General features: G+C 36.9%; 1 protein-coding gene across 1 annotated transcript in view; it reads left to right on the top strand.

Moving 5' to 3' along the window:
* LOC121415889 (protein SMG5-like) overlaps nucleotides 1-20567 on the top strand; it is a 28941-nt gene extending 8374 nt beyond the window's left edge. The window contains exons 6-21 of the mRNA XM_041609267.1: nucleotides 171-339; nucleotides 1868-1993; nucleotides 3696-3955; nucleotides 5069-5206; nucleotides 5966-6336; nucleotides 6809-7070; nucleotides 8562-8737; nucleotides 9674-9749; nucleotides 10955-11145; nucleotides 13035-13187; nucleotides 14402-14503; nucleotides 15121-15277; nucleotides 16470-16560; nucleotides 18636-18716; nucleotides 19354-19605; nucleotides 20207-20567. Of these exons, the coding sequence (XP_041465201.1) occupies nucleotides 171-339; nucleotides 1868-1993; nucleotides 3696-3955; nucleotides 5069-5206; nucleotides 5966-6336; nucleotides 6809-7070; nucleotides 8562-8737; nucleotides 9674-9749; nucleotides 10955-11145; nucleotides 13035-13187; nucleotides 14402-14503; nucleotides 15121-15277; nucleotides 16470-16560; nucleotides 18636-18716; nucleotides 19354-19582 (2582 nt within the window). The 3' untranslated portion in view covers nucleotides 19583-19605; nucleotides 20207-20567. The remainder of the gene's footprint in view (nucleotides 1-170; nucleotides 340-1867; nucleotides 1994-3695; nucleotides 3956-5068; nucleotides 5207-5965; nucleotides 6337-6808; nucleotides 7071-8561; nucleotides 8738-9673; nucleotides 9750-10954; nucleotides 11146-13034; nucleotides 13188-14401; nucleotides 14504-15120; nucleotides 15278-16469; nucleotides 16561-18635; nucleotides 18717-19353; nucleotides 19606-20206) is intronic.
* Nucleotides 20568-22241: the final 1674 nt, after the last annotated feature.

Consider the following 22241-nt stretch of genomic DNA (forward strand, 5'->3'; position numbering starts at 1 on the left):
TGAATTATTAGAAAGCTTGAAATAATCCCAAGTTCAGGATTTGGATGACCTTGGATTGGCCTCAGTGGCACTCATTGATATGTTTATGCTCGTCTTTTTTTTTAAAGGGCTTTGTCCTATTTATATTCCACAATTCAAGACGTGTTCATGATTATAATTTTTTTATGCAGCAAGGTATAGGCAGGAATTTGAAGGTCCTAGTAGTTGTCTTCTTGCTCAGCGATTCTACCACCAAGCCCTGGTCCTGAACCCTGCCATGGGCATGCCTCATAATCAGCTGGGTACCCTGGCCGGAACGCGCTATCAAGGACTCGATGCAGCCTATCATTACTTGCGTTGGTAAGAGTCATTGTAGAAGATGTAGATTCATTGGGACTGTTTTAGTGGGGTAGAAGGGTTAAAGGGGGACTTCACCCTGACAAAAAGTTTGTTGTAAAAATAGCAGAAAAAATAATAAAATGTATTGCTGAAGGTTTCAGAAAAATCCATCAAAGAATAAAAAAAAAAGTTGTTAGAATTTTTGTTGTTTGTTTGTGGCATCATATGCAAGCAACTTTCCTACATATTGCATGTAAAAAATCAATGAAATGTCATATTCTCAGAAAACTGAAAATAGTTGTTTAGTATATTCAACATATATCAATAGACAAATCATTTCACACCCATTCCTAAAAGTGAAACAAATATAAGTCATTACAAACCAAACATTCAAATAAATGCATTAATTATCACAAACATATGGGGCAGCTGCTCGTTTATGACATCACATATCTTTCTTCACCTTTAATAGATTTTCCTCAAACCTTCACCATTATCTTTTACTAATTTTTCTGCTATTTTTACAACAAACATTTCAACAGGGTGAACTTCCCCTTTAAAGAAGGAGAGGAGTTATGACTTGTGTCATGGGCATGCCTCATAATCAGCATGGGTACCCTGACCAGGGTCACGTAACAGAAAGGTTAGCGATTAATCGTACGCTTAATTTTCACGATTGATTGTACATTGTAGTCAATGCAATCAATCGTAGAAAATTGTTGTACGATCATTGCTAAGTTTTGTGTTACGGGACCCAGAACACACTACTGTCAAAGTCTTGATGCAGCCTATCATTACTTGCAATGCTAAGAGTCATTGTAGAAGATGTTGATGTATAGGGAGAGATATAGTGGGGTAGAAGGGCTGAGGAAGATGGGATAGGGTAGTCTACAGGCACAGACCCTGATTGAAACTTTAATCAACGAGTGGGTCTCCACGCAAAGACTAGCACATGTAACACTTGCGGAGGGCCTTCAGTACACAAGGCATTATAGGCTGCACATTCAGACCCTTGACTCGAGTGAAGGATACAAATGTATGCACAGCAGACTAGGGATAGGGAGTCATGAGTCTTGCCATGAGCATGCCTCGAAATCAGCCTGGGATGTTAGTCAGAACTCAATGTCAGGGACTCATTGGGGAGAAGGAGGAAGGAATGGGATGAGGGGCTAAACCTTGCTGTGTGAATTCCTCATAATCAATTAAGGACGCTGGACGGAACAGCTGATGGAATTTATATACAGACATACAGAGAGAGAGACTGACATCAAAACAGGCAAAGACTTTGCGGCAATCAGATAAACGAAAGTAAAGTACCTCATGAAAATTCTTCGGCAGAAAGAAAGGGCTTACAAAAACATAGGGAGGAAGAGAGAAAAAAAATGAAGAGATCAGTGCACTTCATTTGAATGGTAGTATAAGTATTTTTATGTAAATCTTGTGTCCGTCCCAACTAAACTATATCAGAGGCTAATGCAAAAAGTAGAATAAATGAGACTTGTTTTTTCTCTGATGATGTAGTTTTTGTCAATATTTTCTTTTTATGAAGCTGGTTATCAGATCTGAGGTTTGACGGTGCTATTGCGAACTTGGAAAAGGTGTTTGAAAGAAATCAGAAGAGATTTAATGAGTTGCCTTCGAGTCCAAGCCCTGATCTTCCAGCAGAATTACAGAGGTAAAGTTAAAATTTGAATTTCTTCTTTTGTTACTCCTTTACCTCATCAGTGTAATGCCTTTGATTTAAGGAGGAATATGAAAAGTAAAAAATACTTGCAGTATTAACCCTGAAAAGACTGGGGGGGGCTGATTTAGACCCCCCTCGACTTTATCGCGATAAATCTGGCGCGCAAAATTTTTTGACCACATCGCTCACTGACTTTTTACTTTCAAGTCTCGCGCAACTTTTGAGACCACAATCGTGACCCCCGGGTACGAAGTGAATTTGTGTACAAATCCAATGCAAATAGTGTTCTTACCCAAAATTCATAAATGTATCATTATTTTTCCTTTTACTGCTTAAAATCAGTTAATTCTATCTTATTTATGGTCGAAATAAAGTCCCCGACAATTTCCATTAAAAAAAAAAAAAAAACAAAAAGTCAAAAAAACAAAGAAATACATAAGAAATTTAGAAAACAATAGAATACATAAGAAAATAAATGTGATTTTGATTTTTTTTTTAAATCAATTTTATCAGATGCCTATCTAGAGTATGTGAAACAAAAATGAGCATTTCAGGGGCATTATTTTATTATTTAGAGCAAACTTATGATTTTACGCATAAATTAGCATAATTAATGAGACGTGAGATTTTTTGCAGAATTTGATGTTATAGTTTTGTAGATAATGCCATGGGTAACGCGTGTGCCAATTTTCGTCGCGATCGCGCGATCGACGGCCGAGATCATAAGGGGGGGTTGAATCAGCCCCCCCCCCCCCCCCGTCTTCATAGGCGTCGAAATAGCCCAGTCTATTTAGGGTTAAATACTCATGAGAAAGTCTTGTTAAACCATGGATCCTACTGGTTAAACCAAGATCTACATCTAGCACAGTTACATTTAAACTGAACTTTGTAAAATCTAAGCTGAAAAATAATCTCACTCTAGATCTCCAACACAAATAAGCACATGTGGGACAGTGCATTATTATTGCTTGGAAAAAATTTGGACATTTGGATTGAATCCCAAGCTTATTTTGCTAATTTCTCAACAATTATACAATTCCTTCCAGAATCCTTTGGCACATGTTTTTTTTTTTCTTGGGTATGCAAACAGACACTTGGGTGGTCATTTTCATGGGATTCTATACAAACTCATTTTGAAATTGTTACCACAACTGGATTTTATCTTGATAGTGAATGCTTGAGAGTTGAGTGAATATTATACAAACAATCCACATCATTGTGGACATTTAGGAAGAGTTACGTACATGAGGTATTGGAACAGTTCTGATATGCCTCAGGCATCGGCAGGAGATAGTGGTGTCATACTAATGACTGAACAAAGTGTATTTTATGTTTTATAAGAGGTGCTGTGGGTTCTTGATACTTGATAAATGACCCGCTTCTCAAAATCAAAACCGATCAATAGAAACAAATTTTATGTAGTGACTTTTGCCAAAGGATGCAAAGTGCAACTATCATTAACCTGGCTTCTTCCGAGCCAGCACTTTATCAAGTCTGCAGTACCAGTCAGATTTTCCTTTAAACTAAAAATAAATGACCGGTCACATTGTATAGTTCAGCCAGTCATTTAATTAGGATTCATATCACTATTTTCATGATAGCATTCCAATTCATTATTAAATATGAGTACTTTGAATTATTTTTAGTTCTATGTTTGTCAAACTTTCATGTGTTTTCCGTTGCGTTCCTGCAGACCACGGGACATCAAACAGTTTCTGATTCGTTTCCTCTACCTGCAAGAGCTGTTTCAGCCAAGCAACAAGACGTCCACTGACACCCTGCCGTCGCTATGTCAGGAGGTGCTGCAGGGCTTCCACCAGTGCATGCTGCATGGCGCCGTACCTCATGCAAGGCAAAGGGACGAGGAGGGCAGAGAGAGCTATCTGTCCAATGATATTATCTTCAAACTGGTTGTGCTTACTCTGATGAGTACATATAGGCTTCAGAAAGCAGGTAAGGGCGTGTCTTGACTGTGCATTGGTTTTCCATGATGTTTGCTTTAGCGACAGTTACTCCGCTACAGATTCCACACACCAGCCCAATGACTAATTTCAACCATGGATACCTAACATAAAACCTAAAATGAAACCTGGGCCCCGTCTTACAAAGAGTTGCGATTGATCTGATCAATTGCAACTATGGACGGCCAGCAATGTCAACATGTATTATGCATGCTTGTTCAAAATATTTTCCAGCTATGATGTATATTCATGCATTACTTGGTTTTCTTACAAATTCACTGTGCTTCTCTTTGTTTACGAAGGACATTGTGCAATTTCGTGTAAAAAACTTAATGACACTGATGGATTTCCATAGAGTTACGATTGATTGGATCAATCATAACTCTTTGTAAGACTGGCCCCTGAACCCTTACCCAAAATCTTGTACATGTACACAGAATTTTCATAAATAATTGTTTTCATTACAACCTTACAATGTATTTCACTGAACTTATGATTAACTTTTTTTGTTGTAATTTGCTAGAAAATCATACCTCAATTGAGAAAAATTGTCCTTTTTTGTCTCCATTTCATGAAAACTTACCAAAGTATGGGCAATTAGATGAATGTAATGTCAGGTTTTGTGGGGGCAAGGTCAAAGGTCATTTGGAAGTTAATATTTAAAAATGATGTCACAGAATGCAGTTACTCATACTTGAGGTTGGCAGGTGTGGTTTTAAGGTTCATGTTGACAAATATTTCTTTTATGGGGAAATCCCCCCCCCATTATGATTTTTTTTCAGATCAGGTTTCAGGCAGATGTATTTTGATTTGTATCTAAAATTTTCAGATAACGTTTGAGCTTACATGTATGATCACTGGTGGGTATTTCATAAAGCTGTTCAAAAGGACGAATGACTTGATGTACGACTGGTGACCCTTTCTAGTGCCAAGTATTATATCCCTGTGTAATTAATTACTGACCTAAGAGCATGTTCCAGTCGTTCGTAAAGTCCTGCTTAACTTTGCAAACAGCTCTATGAAACAGCCACCTGGTGTGCAGTTTAAATAGTTTGTTGTGAATTGATGAATATGAAAGTAATTTTGAATTTGAATTTCCTTCTAGGTTCCAAGCAAACCTCCACAGCTGTTGTCTTCACCCTCGCCTTATTCTCGTACATACTCAACCATCTTTGTGAGAAACTCAACAATGCTGTCTACAGAAAGATTTATCCCGACCAGACTGCTACTGCTTTCACAAAAGGTAGCTGAATGTAGATCTATCTGTGTTTCGTATATTTCAGGTGATGTTTTTAGAAGCATCATGGTGTAGTGGTTCTAACTCTTACCTTTAAATTAAAGTGTTGCTGGTTCAAATCCTTCTCCAGACATCATTATCTTTCAGTCAGTGTCTGAACTCGGCTCAGGTGGGGTGAATGGGTAAAAGTTATTCCTTTTCTGCTTTAGTGCCGATTGCGCTCAGCTACAGCTGGTTTAGTAATATTATACCATGTACAAAAGGTTCATCCTGGCAAAAAAGTTTCAACCCCCAAATACCCCCAAATATAATTTGAAGTACTGGTGTAGTTTTGAGGAGAATCCATGAAGAATTTTAAGGTGTTTTTTTTTTGTATTTGTGTCGTTATATGCATGCAGCTGCCCCAACATCCCAGTAAATTCTTCATCAGGTTGAACTCCCCTGTAGGTGTAGTAAAGCATATGCCTATAGTTTTACTTTTGTTACAAATAATAATGTGTCAAGGCTACTGCAAGCTGGTGATGTGCACATTTAAGAAATGGAGCTCAACAAGGTTTTTCTGGTAACCAAAGGTGCCAATTGCGATAGCCTTAAGTTCCCACCTCAACTGCCTTGTAGCTCGCTAAATACCCTGAGTAGTGACAGCAGTAATGCCATGCCTTCCTGTGGGCTTGATGCGAGGGCTGAAGCTCTCTACTGTTCAATGTTCTGAACCTTAGTATGAATAATTCAGTTGAAAAACAATTACCCTCTTCTAATTTGTAGCCCAAGACTCGGGTGGATCAACCGACGGCCGAGCCAGTCCGGCCAACACCATCACACCTATCCTGAGCCAGGACGTAGACAGCGACGGCACTGTCAAACCGGCCAAGAAGAAGCAGCAGAAGAAGAAGCCCAAGACGGTGCTGAAGGCCATGCGACGCCGTCGGAAGAGGGCCGGGATGGGGGCCCACACCAGCGAGGAATCTGACCTCAGCGAGGGGGAACCCGGAGAGGACAATCAATCCAACGGTAGCTCTGGAGAGTCTGGGGAGGAGAGGGTTCTGGCTGCTGAATCAGATAGTGATTATTTCATGGACAGCCAGGAGCTTGAGCTAGATGATGAAGAGGCTTTGGAGAAACATAATGTTCATGAGGTATAAGATTATTAATCTAAGTGTAATGATAATAATACTAATAATGATAACAATGATAATTATAATAATTATAATGATTATAATAATAACAGTTATAATAATAATAATAAAAAAAATAATAATAATTATGATAATAATAATATGCAATGTTTATATAACACTTGAGCAACTTTTAAAGCTTTGTCTTTCTCTTCGTAATCAGTTATTTTTATATGGTTTCATTATTTAACTTATATGACATAATTCTCTTTTTCATTTGTAAGCAAGAGTTTCGGTTTATTTATTGGATAAAGGCTTGTAAATATTTTCTCTAAAAGGCATCTCATATGGCTCATCATAATATATCAGCAATACAAAGACACTCCTTGGAAAGACCTTTCATCTACGGTACTTTGTACTCTCTTATGTATTGACAACAAAATAGATATCCTGTGTAATAAATATTTTAAAACCTTTATCCCTTCAACTTCAGGATTTCCAGACCCCTCCCCCAGGTGAAGGTGAGGAGGTCGCCCTCAACATCATGAACGACATCATGGTGGAAGACATGTCCTCTCAACTCATCACCCCTCCCGCCGGCCCCACCCATACCCCTCCCGGTAGGCGTAACATCCGCCTGGCACCAAGCTTCGACGCTTACACCAAGGAAACATCGTCTTCAAAGACCAAGGAAGATGGCCAGGATAAGAAAGGGGGATCCCCCATGGGGTCCTTACAGACTTCTCCAGGAAAAGGTATGTGTAACAAGAAATCTATGGTTAGGATTCACAAAGAAGAAGAAGAAGAAGAAAGGGGATCCCTATATTGCCCCCACAGACTTCTCCATGAAGAGGTATGTGTTTATACAAAAAATCTATGGTCAAGATTCACAAAGCTAAGGAGAAGAAGAAAGGGGACCCCCATATGGTCCCCACAGATTTCTTCAAGAAGAGGTATGTGTAACACAGACTCTATGGTCAAGATTCCCAAATGAGAAGAAGAAGAAAGGGGACCCCCATATGTTCCTCACAGACTTCTTCAAGAAGAGGTATGTGTAACACAGACTCTATGGTCAAGATTCCCAAATGAGAAGAAGAAGAAGAAAGGGGACCCCATATGGTCCCCACAGACTTCTTCAAGAAGAGGTATGTGTTTATACAAGAAACCTATGGTCGAGATTCACAAAGGAGGAGAAGAAGGGGGATCCCCCGTATAGTTGTAAGAGACTTCTTCAAGAAGAGGTATGTGTAACAAGAACTCTGTGTGGCCGGGATGTACAAGGAAACTTTGAATCCATTTCTTATGGTTTACTGGACTTCCAAGCCCTTCTGAAGTCGTTCAACTGTTTAAAAAAGCATCAATTTGGTGTACAAAAATATGTGGGCTGTGTGTCAAACAATCCTTCCATGTTTATTTTGTGATCTAGCCATCCTTTATGTATTGGAATGGTAGTATGTAAGTTTGAGAAAGGTGGTAGATTAAAGCTTGGATTAGTGGTGTTGAAGTTGTGGTAAAGTAGTGGTTTTTGCTCAAACACAATATGAATTTAAGTCACATTTTGTCCTGCTGGTAATCTGTGTATTGTTATAGAAATAATGAATGTTAATGAGTGCAATGGACATAATACTTCATGAGGTGAAGGATGTGATCCATTTCATTTGTCACTGAATGAGGTATTTTGTCAATTGCAAATATGAAAAGAACAATCATTATTTGATTTATATGACACCTAAAAAAAGATCATTTTTCATTTGAAATTTATGAATTTTGATGCAAAATATGCTCATGTTAGGCCCCCTCAGTCTGTTGATCGTCGCGTAGGCTTACACATAACACGCACGCTGCTGCACACGGGTGTTTTTACTTGTGTTGCCTGCTGTCTCCGTGCGCGCGGACAAAATCGTATGGATCCAAAATTGAATAATGAATGGATCGGAAATTGCATGGATGATGACGTCATTGTAAAATGTGCTGAATGATCAACGTCAAACAACCAATCGAATGGCAAGGATTTATCTAGGTGTCCTATAATCCCAGCTGCTGTCCAGCATCTCCTTATTTAAACACTCCCCAAACCACTTCTTTTTCCTTACTATAAGTACACACAAACCCTACAGCGTAATATACCATATGAACACTTTTTAAATAGTTAAACCATGGATACGGCTGGTAGTATATATGGAAATTAATATGAAGCAGCAGTGATTTAAACAACTCCCTACTTTTTCATCATGTTCTTTTGTCAGAAAACAAAGATACCAGTGTCACTAGTGCTTCAACCAGCCCAACGGAACTACAGACCAGTCAGATCCCTCTACCGCTGATCATGGAGATATTGACAAGCGAGGGCCTCCTACCTGTCATTAAGATCCTCACTGATTGGCTGCGGACTAATGAAGACTTCATCATAAAGACAGCACAGGTATGTTATTATTTTGTGGTTAGTGAAATTGTATTTTTTTATTTTTTACATGAGATTTCATTAAGACTTCCACGTTTTGATAAGATTTGCATATTATTTACAATACATTATCCGATATTCACACCAAATTTAAGTGTTACTGTATACAATTGACTTCATGCTCATGCTGTGATATTAAGAGATAGAAATATTTAAAAATAATTTAAAGTCTTTATAGATGGTTTGGCATAGATTCATAATTACAATCAATTCTGTAATTGATTGTATTTGTAATTTCCAGGACCAAGGGTGTGTTTTATAAAGTGGGTTGTAAGTTAGCATGGCTTCATTCACAACCGGTGACATGTTCATAAGACACCTCAAATTAACGGTTTTATCATAATGGGAGTCACTTTCCTGCAATTGCAAATTAAATGCTGGCTCGTTATACACTTTTATTTCAAATGCCTGTTATCAAGACTCTTGATATTGTTTACTTACAAATTGAAAATCTGATTTGCCACTGATCTTCATTTCATAATGCATAAAGTTGGGCGTAATTTACAAGCAATTTTATTGGACTACGTTTGGATATGTCACATGAATTCTTAGTGGAGGGTTGTGGACTCTGTTTAATGTTGTTTGCATACGTACTTGTAAATATATCTACATGTTGATTCTTGAATAGAAGTATGTACAATTCATAACTTTTGATACTGAGTACAATCAGGGGACCGTTTCATGTAAGTTGTCAGCACTGACAAGATGTCTTTCTTCGACAGTTACCATAGTAACAGTCAAGGGCCAGAGCTTCTCAGCCAATCAGAAGCAAGGATTTCACTAAAATAGTCACCACTGACAATTTAGTCAGTGCTGACAACTTTCATGAAACACTACCCTGATGTCATTCTCTTGACTTTTTGTAATAAATTGTATTTTATTTGATCTTTTTATCAGAGTTCTCAGCCACTCTGGGCTAGACTAGCCAGTCTCCTCAACATGTGTCCCCATGAAAAGTCACTTGTAAACCAAGGTAACTGTGCTATTGAAATATATATTTTTTAAGATATTTGTTTTATTAGAAAGTTAACAACAAGCAATAACTCTTAATAATATGTGTTTGTACTAGAATAGCAGTTTGTTTTAATGATTATGGAATGACTGTGGAATGCAAGGCAATAATTTGGGATATACAGAGCATTATGTGAGGTCTGTAGGTCATAAAAGCAGATTCTATTTTGGTTAATACCTGAATAACATCCAAATAGCGTTGAAGTCCCCATGATATTCATTGGTACTACATGTAGAATATGTTTCAGAATTGAAAGAATGACTTGACCATATGAGACAATTGATAGGAATATACAAGTCATTTTATAAGCGGAGACTGTACATATATATATATAAGTATTAAACCTAAATTCACAACACCTGGCACTGGGTAAACAACCCAGTGAGAACTTGACCTTTTTAAATCAGTAAATTTTCTTCAACTGGTTTCCCTTAAACCTGTTGAGGAAGCCAGTTTAGAAGATCACTTTGCTAGTGTCCTTATCACCATTTCCTGAAGTGGTATTCAGAACCACTTCACATAAAGTACTCTTTAAAGGTCAAGTCCACCCCAGAACAATGTTCATGTGAATAAATAGAGAAAAAGCCAACAAGCATAACGCTGAAAATTTCATCAAAATCGGACGTAAAATAAGAAAGTTATGACATTTTAAAGTTTCGCTTATTTTTCACAAAACAGTTAGGGTACATGTATATGCACAACTCAGTGACATGCAAATGAGACAGTCGATGATGTCCCTCACTCACTGTTTCTTTTTGTCTTTATTGCTTAAAATTTCATTTTTTACAGATTGGGAAGAAGTTAACTGAACCATATTGTATTCTACATTGCTAATTCCACATGTTCAGGGAGGAATTTATTGATGTTTTACTTGACAATGAGGAGAAAATTATATTTCATATTTCATTTAATAAAATACAAAGAAATAGTGAGTGGTTAACGTTATCTGTCCTCTCATTTGCATACCGACCAGGATGTGCATATCACTGTTATGTGAAATTAAGCAAATTTTTAAAATGTCATAACTTTCTTATTTTGCATCCGATTTTGATTAAATTTTCAGTGTTATGCTTGTTTGCATTTTTCTCTTTTTATTCAAATTAACGTTTTTGTCGGGGTGGACTTGTCCTTCACGACTCCTAATTTTCTGATACCATTGTGAACAGATTGGTGTGGTAGCATTGCCCTGAGACAGCTCCTTGAGGGTGCTCTCAACAGTGGAAATGGCAAGACATGGTACCAGCCTATTCCTCTGACTGAAGACATCGCTATATGGACCATGCCGCCTCTACAGTACCTACAGAAGAAGATGAAGTTCGGAATCCATCATGACCTGGACCTGACTGCACAAGAAGAGGTTGATATTACAAATAATGCATGCCAATAAGGGTATCAGTAAGAATTGTCAGGCCTGTTGCATAAAACTTTGCCATAAAACTACCAATCAAGTGCATCACACTGACTAAATTTCTTTCTATTGGAAATTAATTCAGTGGCAGATATTCGAACCTGTGGCCCTTGGATTGAAAGAAACGGGTCAGAACCATACATGTACATTATATAACTCTAAAAGTTCAGAGACCTGATCCTATGTGTTAAGCACTGATAAAACATAAAATATATAAATCTTCTTTTAGTGACCTTAATGCATCTTCTTTAATAAAAACTTGTATAATTTTTTTTTCTTTTCTGACACTCATTTGGTATGAATTAATGATGTTAGAAAAAAAAATAGATGTGTGAAATGGAAGAAATAAATGCTCATATGACAAAATGAAAATAAAACAAAACAAATTACTTTAAAGGAAACCAAAACCCAAGAAGAGAAGTAATCTTATTGGAAAGAGTTAAATGAGAGGAACAATTTAAAAAAAGTTTCATCAAAATTTCTTATGAAATAAGCAAGTTATGGACGATTAAAAAGTCTTGTTGTACTTAATACTATGTGGATCCTCAAATTGGCAAACATGCTTCAAAATGGCTGATTTTGTGGACAACTCTCCATTTGTTTTGTACACATATTTTCAGATTTTCCCCTTTATTTTACATATTTCATATTATCTCCTCCTGACCTTGACATATATGGTGTGGATTATATTTTCCCATGACATATGTTGTGCTCAGAAGGAGGCAAGATGCAATTTGAATGATAATGAGGAAAATCTGAAAATTTGTGTACAAAACAAATGGAGAGTTGTCCACAAAATCAGCCATTTTGAAGCACGTTTGCCAATTTGAGGATGCCCATAGACAGTACAACAAGAGTTTTCAAACTCCCATAACTTGCTTATTTCATAACCGATTTTGATGAAACTTTTTTTTAATTGTTCCTCTCATTTTACTCTTTCCAATAATATTACTTCTGTTCTTGGGTTTTGGTTTCCTTTAACCCTAATACTCCCGGGGGGGGGGGGGGCCATAATGGCCCCCCCCTCAACAATTTTCGCGATATATCTGCTGCGCAAAATTTTTTCACCTCGCAGCTCACTGACTTTTTACATTCAAGTCTCGCGCAAATTTTGAGACCAAATTTGTGACACCCGGGTACGCGGTTACGACATTACGCAACATTATGCAAGTGCATGTCAGACCCAAAATTGCTCATAAACGTGATTTCATGTACAAATCCAATGCAAATTGCGTATTTAGCCAAAATTCATAAATGTATCATTATTTCTACTTTTACTGATTAAACTTAATTAATTTTGCCTTGTTTATGATCAGAATTATGTCTGGAACAATTTCCATTGAAAAAACAATAAAAAACAAAAAGTAAAAAAACAAAGAAATACATAAGAAATTCATAAAACAATAAAATACATAAGAAATTTATTTCCAAACCAAAGTTTTTTTGAATTACGATTGTTAAGAATGCTACAAAGAAATTTTTTACCAAAAATTAGCATTCTAGGAGCTTTATTTAGTGAATTAGAGCAAAAAGTATGATTTATGCATAAATTAGCATAATTAATTCATATAAAATAAAATCTCATTATTTTGGAAAATTTTACCATACAGCCTTGTAGATTACATCGCACACTACCAGCGTGCAAATTTTTGCGTCGCTCGCGCGATCGGCGGCCGAGATCTTAAGGGGGGGCCATAATGGCCCCCCCCGGGAATGACAAGAATCAAAATACCCCGGGAGATTTAGGGTTAATCTCCCTAGATACTACAATAAAAAGGGCCAGCGAAGCTGAAAATTATGATTAAAGAAAATTATCATTAACTGACTCTTCCCTCCAGACTGTGATACGAGTCCTGTGTCTTCGTCAGTTTGGTTACTACCTGAGCAGTATCGAGGGTATCAGTCTTTGTTGCGAGGATGATCACTTCATCAGTGAAGCTGTAGACCAGTCTGATGAACAAGAAGATGACGAACCCCAGCAACAACCACAGGTGAGGGTTTCTTTGAGGGTCTATCAGTTCTAGACCTTGTTTCATAAAAGATACAGTCGACATAGTCAACATAGGATATCTCTGATGAGAGTAATGGAGCAATGGAAGGTCGAGTTGCAGTTCAATATATATCAAGAATCAAAGGACTTACGTTTTATCTTAGGACTTAAACTTGATCTGCAATTGAGCCTGGTTTCTTGCAATACCCCAGTATAAGTCTATGGCAAACTGGGTAAAAAAATGAGCAAGTCCGTATGTAAACCCGTCCCGCTATAAATAGAACCCTCTTTAATTGACTTTTCTCGGTACTCTATTATGAAAAGGCTGTAATGCTCAATACATTCAAGGAATTAATCCTGGCGGTACCCATTTACCACTCCTGGGTTGAGTGCAGCACAATGTGGCTCAATTTATTGCTGAAGGAAATCTGTCTTGTCTGGGATTCGAACCCAGAGGGTCAGACGCATAAAAAGTAGCAATCGCTTTTGCTAGGCTTTTGCTTGCTTCTGTATGCATAACAATGAGCGAGCAAATGCTTTTGCTAGTTACATGTAGTTCAAGCAGTTGCTAACTGACTGCTAGCATTTCCTTGACGATTAAGCTATTGCTAAATCGTCAAGGAACATTTTGCTTGTGCATTTAAGCACTTGCTTTGGTTTTTTCAAGCTCCGCCAGAGCAACTTTAGTGTTTGCTATCAGGGCATTCACGTTTTTTAATAATCTCTGTGCACCTGAGAGAGAACCCCAAGACGTATAGGAGCCTATATGTTTTCTTCCTAGTAAGTACAAGTTAAATGCCAAATATGTAAATTTATTGAAAAGAAACAAGTTATTTTGACAACACGTCTAAGGAAAAGATGTTAAATGAAAGAAGCGGTAATTTGCACTGCCACACCTTTGCTTTCAAGTCCTGCCTTTTTTGTGAGTCGTGTTTGCACCAGCGTTATGCTGCTATTGTTTAAACCGCTAGCAATTGCTTTCTGAAGGCAAGAAAAGGGTTCAAGCACTAGCAAAGGGTTATGCATACAAAATAAAGCAATTGCTGAGGCATGATCTTTTGCTTGGCTAGCAATTGCATGTCCTTGAAGCAATTGCTACTTGTTATACATCTGACCCATTATGCCCTGATTGAAAGACGATAGTCATTCCACGGCCCCAACAAATTGAATGGAAAAGGGAAAAATGACGTTAAAATCTTTTTTTTTTTTCTGTAGGATGATGAATCTCAAGGAAGTGATAAACCTGAAGAAAAAGTTGATGATGGAGAAACAAGGAGAATGCAAGTTATGAGAGGAATGGCCCAGCTTAGATTACAGGTAGGTATCAATTTAAAATCTTCCTTGATAAGATGGTTTGGGACTGTGGTTCAAGTCTTAGTAAAAGTTTAATTTTCAATATGAGAGAGAAGTTTCTGTTTTATAAATAAATAATAAGTAAATAGATAAATGTATAGATAGATAGATAGACAGACAGACAGACAGACAGATTAGATTAGATTAGATTAGATTAGATTAGATTAGATTAGATAGATAGATAGATAGATGGATAGATAACTAAATAAATGATTAAATAAATAAATTAATTAATTAATAAAATAAATGAATACATTTGTAGAATTTTGTAGAATGAATGAATGAATGGATGAATAAATGAAAGAATGAATGAATGAAATAAGGGATGGTTGGATGGATAGATAGATTCCTAAATAGTGAATGGATGGTTGCATGGATGGATGGATGGATGGATGGAGGAATAAATAAAATAATAAATAAATCAATAATTAGATGGATGGATGGTTGGAAGAATGGACAGACAAAAGAAAAGAAGTTACATGTACTTTATGTAGTGCATTACATTTAAGAAGCACTTTCATTTTCAAGGGTGACTTTATTGTAATTCTTGTAAGTATGAAAATTTGTTGTTATTTTTTCAGTCTGAAGTAAGTCAGCTCGAAGGCAGTATAGAACCCCTGGGCATGGACACTCTTTCACCTTACCTGATCCCAGATACTGCTGTCTTATCCAATCAGCTATCAGTTGTGAGATCGTTAGTCGCTACATCTCGATTCATCTTCATTATACCTAAAGCAGGTAAGTGTTGTAGTAGTGTTTGGTGTTTAAAGAGCATGGACACTCTTTCACCTTACCTGATTCCCGATACAGCTGTCTTATCCAATCAGCTATTGGTTGTGAGATCTTTAGTGGCTAAATCTCGATTCATATTCATTACACCCAAAGCAGTAGTAGTGTTTTGTGTTAGTGTTAAGAGCATGGACACTCTTTCCTCATACCTAATCCCTGATACAACAGCTTTATCCAATCTGCTATCAGTTGTCAGATCTTTCAAGCTACATCTCGATTCATCTTCATTATACCTAATGCAGGTAAGTGTTGTAGTAGTGTTTGGTGTTAGTGTTAAGAGTATGGACATTCTTTCACCATACCTTATTACCGATACAGCTGTCTTATCCAATCAGCTATCGGTTGTGAGATTGTTAGTGGCTACATCACAATTTATCACCATTATCCCCAAAGCAGGTATTCAAGTGAAGTGTAAGTGTTCGATGCTAGTGTTAAGGACACCCTATACCTACATGTACCTACTTACTCCCAAATTGAGGACCTACTTGAATATGATTCATCTACTCCTTGTGACTCTTATAAATACATGTACTTGTAATTTTCTCTGATTATCATAGCTTGAGTAGTTAATAAAATAAATTAGCAATAGAGAAAATTGGTGGTTGAATTTCCAGAAAGGTTCACTATGACAAGTCACCTGCCATCTCAAAACTTACAATTTTTGAGATTTTAAGATTTTTATTGAGCTTCCAAAAGCACATCCTGAGCTGTTAAATGACATATAACTTGGCAAATTTGATAACCCACAAAAGTACTTGATTGAATATGGAAGAAATTCAGTGAGACTGTAAAAAATAAAGAGAAAAAAAAGAGATGTGAAGTTTAGGCTTCACTCAACCATACGATGTGTACACTGTGCATTCTTTGTGAAATTTCCTATCAACCCATACAATATGGTGTTAAAATGTGCCTAACATTTTATTAAACTTTACAACTTTAAATTTTGACAGTATGAAAAAGAAGAGTAACTCTTTCAGATTTGCTAATTTTCTCATTTGTACTTTTTTGACACCAAATTGTGGTTTTTAGATGTTAAAAGAAAACCTTCCTGGTGATTCACTGTTCAATTTTAGGTTGGCCAGTCACATGAAAGGAATTGCCCTTCTTCATCCTATGCAAATTTTTTTCTGTTTTCTCTCAGTTGTTTCTCAATTGGATGTCAACAAGAAATACCAATCCAAGGCTCGAGAAGCGATTAAGTTCATGGAGAAAGAATTCCAAATTGGCAACAGGTGAGTGATTTTGTATCTGTATTATTTTTCTTTGGGTACTTTTGTATGGGCATGTGTTCTGAGAAGGGATGATGGGCATGCTGGTTTGAGGATTAAATCTACAAGGCTGTATGATTAATTTTTCTGAAAAAAATAACATTTTTTTAATGAATTGATTATGCTCATTTATGCATGAAATAAAACATACATGTATGCTCTAATTAAGTTATGGCCCCAAATTTGCTAATTTTTTATTCACAGACTCTGTAGGATTCTAATCAAATGTACATCAAAAATAAAAAAAAATTGGTATCGCAAATTTTTTCTGTTGTGGTTTTTTTGTCTCACCTGCGAAGCAGAGTGAGACTATAGGCGCCGCTTTTCCGACGGCGGCGGCGGCGGCGTCAACATCAAATCTTAACCTGAGGTTAAGTTTTTGAAATGACATCATAACTTAGAAAGTATATGGACCTAGTTCATGAAACTTGGCCATAAGGTTAATCAAGTATTACTGAACATCCTATTAGAGTTTCATGTCACATGACCAAGGTCAAAGGTCATTTAGGGTCAATGAACTTAGACCATGTTGGAGGAATCAACATCGAAATCTTAACCTGAGGTTAAGTTTTTGAAATGTCATCATAACTTAGAAAATATATAGACCTAGTTCATGAAACTTGGACATAAGGTTAATCAAGTATCACTGAACATCCTGCATGAGTTTCACGTCACATGACCAAGGTCAAAGGTCATTTAGGGTCAATGAACTTTGGCCGAATTGGGGATATCTGTTGAATTCCCATCATAACTTTGAAAGTTTATGGATCTGATTCATGAAACTTGGACATAATAGTAATCAAGCATCACTGAATATTTTGTGCAGGTTTCAGGTCTCATGATTAAGGTCAAAGGTCATTTAGGGTCAATGAACTTTGGCCGAATCGGGGGTATCTGTTGAATTACCATCATAACTTTGAAAGTTTATTAGTCTAGTTCATTAAACTTGGACATATGAGTAATCAGATATTACTGAACAACCTGTGCGCGTTTCAGGTCACATGACCAAGGTCAAAGGTCAATGAACTTTGGCCGAATTGGGTGTATCTGTTGAATTACCATCATAACTTTGAAAGTTTATGGATCTGATTCATGAAACTTGTACATAAGAGTAATCAAGTATCACTGAACATCCTGTGCGAGTTTCAGGTCACAGGATCAAGGTCAAAGGTCATGTAAGGTCAATGAACTTTGGCTATGTTGGGGTTTTTTGTTGAATAACCATCATATCTCTGTAAGTTTATTGGTCTCGTTCATAAAAAGTGGACATAAGAGTAACCATGTATCACTGAACATCTTGTGTGAGTTAGAGTAGTATTTAAAGTCAGCACTGCTGCTATATTGAACCGCGTGATGCAGGTGAGACGGCCAGAGGCATTCCACTTGTTTTTCTTTGTTTTTTATTGTTTTTTGATGGAAATTGTTAATTTCAGACTTAATTCTGATCATAAACAAGATTAATTAATTTTAATCAGTAAAAGTAGAAATAATGATATATTTATGAATTTTTGCTAAATACACAATTTGCATTGGATTTGTACATGTACATGCGTAATTTCATAACCGCGTACCCGCGCATTGCAAATTTGATCTCAAAAGTTGCGCGAGACTTGACAGTAAAAAATCAGCGAGCGGCGCGGTCAAAAAAAAATTTGCACGGTGGATTAATCACAAAAAATGTAGAGGGGGGCGGATTCCCCCCCCCCCCCCGGACCTTTTAGGGTTAAAGCTTATCCACTGTTGCCAAATTAGGCAGTAGGAAAGTAGGAAGCAGCCACCCTACAAAAAAGAATAATAATAAGAATTGATGAATGGAATTAATAAATATATAAATAAGATGAATAAAATGAATGAATAAATAAAAAATTAATGTATTACCTGAATGTCATAGGTAATATAAATGGATTCATGAATACCGTAATGCACATGAATCACATTGTTTATACGATGGTGTATTATTACAATAAATATGTTGTAGTGTTTGTGGAAAAAATTCATGTGTAAGTGACAATCCCCCTTCTCTTTGTTCTGTTCTAAAGATACTTAAGAGCACAAAAAGATAAAGAGAGTCTACGCTTTGATGACAACTCCAAAGCAAAGATAGATGATGTTAATGTCAGGTAAGACTTATCTGGGCAGTTACTAATTCATAACTGAAAGGCACTCTCTTCAGTTTCGTGGGGAATTTTACACCATTTGGATATCAATCACCCAGAGTAAAAATACATTTATGACCAGCAGACGATATGTATTCCTACTGGAAATTTTGTTATGGTTAAGTCATCATTAAGCTAATCTGGCCTAGCCAGAGAATTTCTTTCTGGTACGTTGAGTTTGTTTTCTTAAAAAAAAAGTCTCTATTACAGGGTTTATCCAATACTTTTCATTTAGTCCGGGGTCAGCGTGTAATAATCCACTCCCCATAATTTCAATGATCCTTTTGGTTGTACTCAGATATCCTTGCATGATAAGGATGAAAATAATGATTTACGTAATGATAACAATTCCAATGAATGCAATTTCATCTTACAATTTGAATTTGTTATAGATGCTCAAGGCGCACAAGTTAAGGAGGAAGCCAAAAAAATGACAAAGGAACACCGATATATTATACTCAAATTCATTGATATCAGGAATTACATTTACCAAGTTTTTCAGTGTAATCTTAAATGTTATGGCAGACTGGCTAAAACAGTTTTCAATATATGAATCATCTTTCTATTTCACTTTTTTTTACATTTTGCTTCACTTTCTCAGAACCTTCTGCAGCATAGCGGAATGTGCTCACTTCTTTGCCGTTCGCTCCGGGGATCCCTCCTTGCGTAGCCCTGCCAACCCTACCCCAGGGGGGATGGTCACCATTCTCACACACCAGGAGCCATCGGACAATCCCAGGGTGACGGCCACCATCGACAAGCTTCTCAACGTCGGTGTCGACGTCACCACGGCCAGGGATTTCCAAGCTAGATGGCAGGCCCATACGTGAAGGGAGATCGGAGGAAAAAAAAGGTATGAGGACAGAAGTAGGATGTTGTTTGATGAATTGATGGATGCTAATCTTGTTTTCCAGAGAGTTGCAATTGATCCAATCATAGGTAACTGTTGACAGCCACTGATGACAATCCAGGATTTTTTAAATGGGTTGGGTGGGGTACAGGAGAAAGGGCGAAGAAGGTTCCTCACTCCAAATAGGACCAAATTTGTCCTTTTAGAGATCTCAGGGGGAAAAAGAGTGAAGGAACGGAAAAGGAATGATGAAGGTTAGAAGATTTCAATTGATCCAATCAATTGACTGTACTTGCAATTGTCATTGATGTAAATCTCTCCACCAGAACCCTTCAATATAAAGTTGAGAAACTATCCCCTTTTTCAATAGAGGGTTTTTGTATTGGGGTGAGGATCTAATTGTGCAATGTTTTCACAAACCTGCTTTTCACTCAGTAACAAATACAATACTAATTTGTCACCCTTTTCATAGACCATTCCAAGAGGTTTTTTGGTGGACAGATGCAAATTGTGAAATAAAAACATGTTTAAACTTTAGCTGTTGTTTGGTGAAAATATGAGGTACATAATATTCTCTGTTTGTTCAAAATGTTGATATTTTCAGAAAATTCCGCTGCACTGGAGAAGACCAGAGGAGAATTTCAAGACATATTTGGTGACCTAGATGACTGATGCCTACAGGAAGGAGGAGTGCTGTTGACTGGAGGAAAGAGGAAGGCAAGAAGCGTCACAGTTCACATCGTTTCCTGGCTGTGGGTATGGCTTTCCTCACTCTACAACTTAATGTGTACTAACCATACCACCCCATATGTGACTGGGGCCACTCAAAAGTTAAAACCATCTACGAGGGACAAATCAGGTCACCAACGACTTTCTCTTTGTGAGTGAATGGATTGCTTAATATCGAGGCATTTATGAGTGGCAGGTCAATTCAGCTATGAGTGTTCTTGGCTTGTTGAAAAGGAATGAAAGATAGGCATTGCTGATTCACATCGTTACCTGTTTTTGGATGGCTTAGACTGAATGAACATGTCGATACATACATACTCTATTATCCCATATGTATGAATTTCAAGTGAGGTCACTAATGACTCTTTTATGTGTCTTTGCTAATGATTGGATGAAGTTGAAGGAAACGGATGGTGCTTAATTGTTGCGATCAAACACAATTCTTCCTGATTGTTTGAACGATACTCTTGGTGTTCCCCAAAAAATGAACATTGGATTAGATCTAACAAATTTCACTATTTGTATCAAGATTGATAATATTGATATAATATTGATTGATAATATTGATTTTTTTACCTTAAATATACAAATTAAAACAAATATGAAACCTTCTCATGCAAGGAATGGGCTTAAAATTTCAGGATATAATCTTTATCAGTGTCTTTCTAATATCCAGAACTAAATGTGTAAAGTAATTAATTAAACAGCAATATTGAATAAAAATAAGGACACTACCGAGAGAGATTGCTAGATTTGAATTTAAATCCTAACAGCGGGGAAAATTCCTGGCAAAAATAGCATTCAATCACTACTCTGCTTCTCTGATATCATAGTTTTTTATGATACTCAAATAACTGCCCTTAAGTCTGTACCAAAGCTTTAGATAGGGATTTATACCGGTATTCAATGCAGAAATTGAAGGGTTGGTTAGAAAAGCTATGAAGGACTCCTGCTGAAAGCCACTGCTAAATGCAGTGCAGATTCAGCTGGGTCGATACGATACCATTTCAGGAGCTGTATTGTTCATGCACAATGGTCGGTCCTTCAAAATAAATCTCTGGCTGGATTCGTGCTGGATTGGCCCACCTAGCTCAATAACCCTCCACTTCTACACATGTCTTGTTTTTTCTTCATTTTTTAATATTTCTATACTGCATTTGAACTGGACTGCCTTTCATGCAAATGATTATTATGCGATCATGTTTTTAATACTCATATAAATGTAATTTGCAGTTTGATTCTTTTCATGGTTCCTGGGTACATGTATCTTAAACATTTTAAACACACTGGGGTTGTTTTTATTATTTTATCAGCAAATTTGGTTATGCATACATGTACATTTTACATCTAAAACCGTGTACACTTTTTTTACATCATCAATATTTTGTATGCTTGGGGGTCATTCCTATCAGCACAAAACTAGAATGCATTACATCAAGATGTAGGTCCAGTTTAAAATCATGAATTATGATTTCAATTTATCTGATTAATATAAAACGGTGCTATAAAGATGTTACGTTGATATGTAATAATGAGATCATACCCATATACATGTATGCTCCCAATGTGCATTGCATGCCTTGTACTATTAAAACTTGCCCCTATCAATACAGTTTAACCCGTTCGCGACGGCATAGTAGAATAGGTTCTAACACCCCAAACGAGATTAATCAGCCGGCCATGTCAAGTTCGAACAGCTCCATTGTTCCGTGCGTGCGAGCTGGATCGTTGATTACAAAAGCGTGTGTGCGATCCACGATGAGTGAATTGATCGATCGATAGTTTTCGCGCATGCGTAGTTCATTTCCTGTTTTGGCTGCATGGAGTTCAGAGCTCACATGTCGCTCCAGTGCTATAATTATGTCCGTATACAGAGTGACTTCTTTGAGAATGTATTGTTGGTGATTTGG

Source organism: Lytechinus variegatus, chromosome 5 (genome assembly GCF_018143015.1).
Source record: "Lytechinus variegatus isolate NC3 chromosome 5, Lvar_3.0, whole genome shotgun sequence".
In the NCBI taxonomy this organism is placed as follows: domain Eukaryota; kingdom Metazoa; phylum Echinodermata; class Echinoidea; order Temnopleuroida; family Toxopneustidae; genus Lytechinus; species Lytechinus variegatus.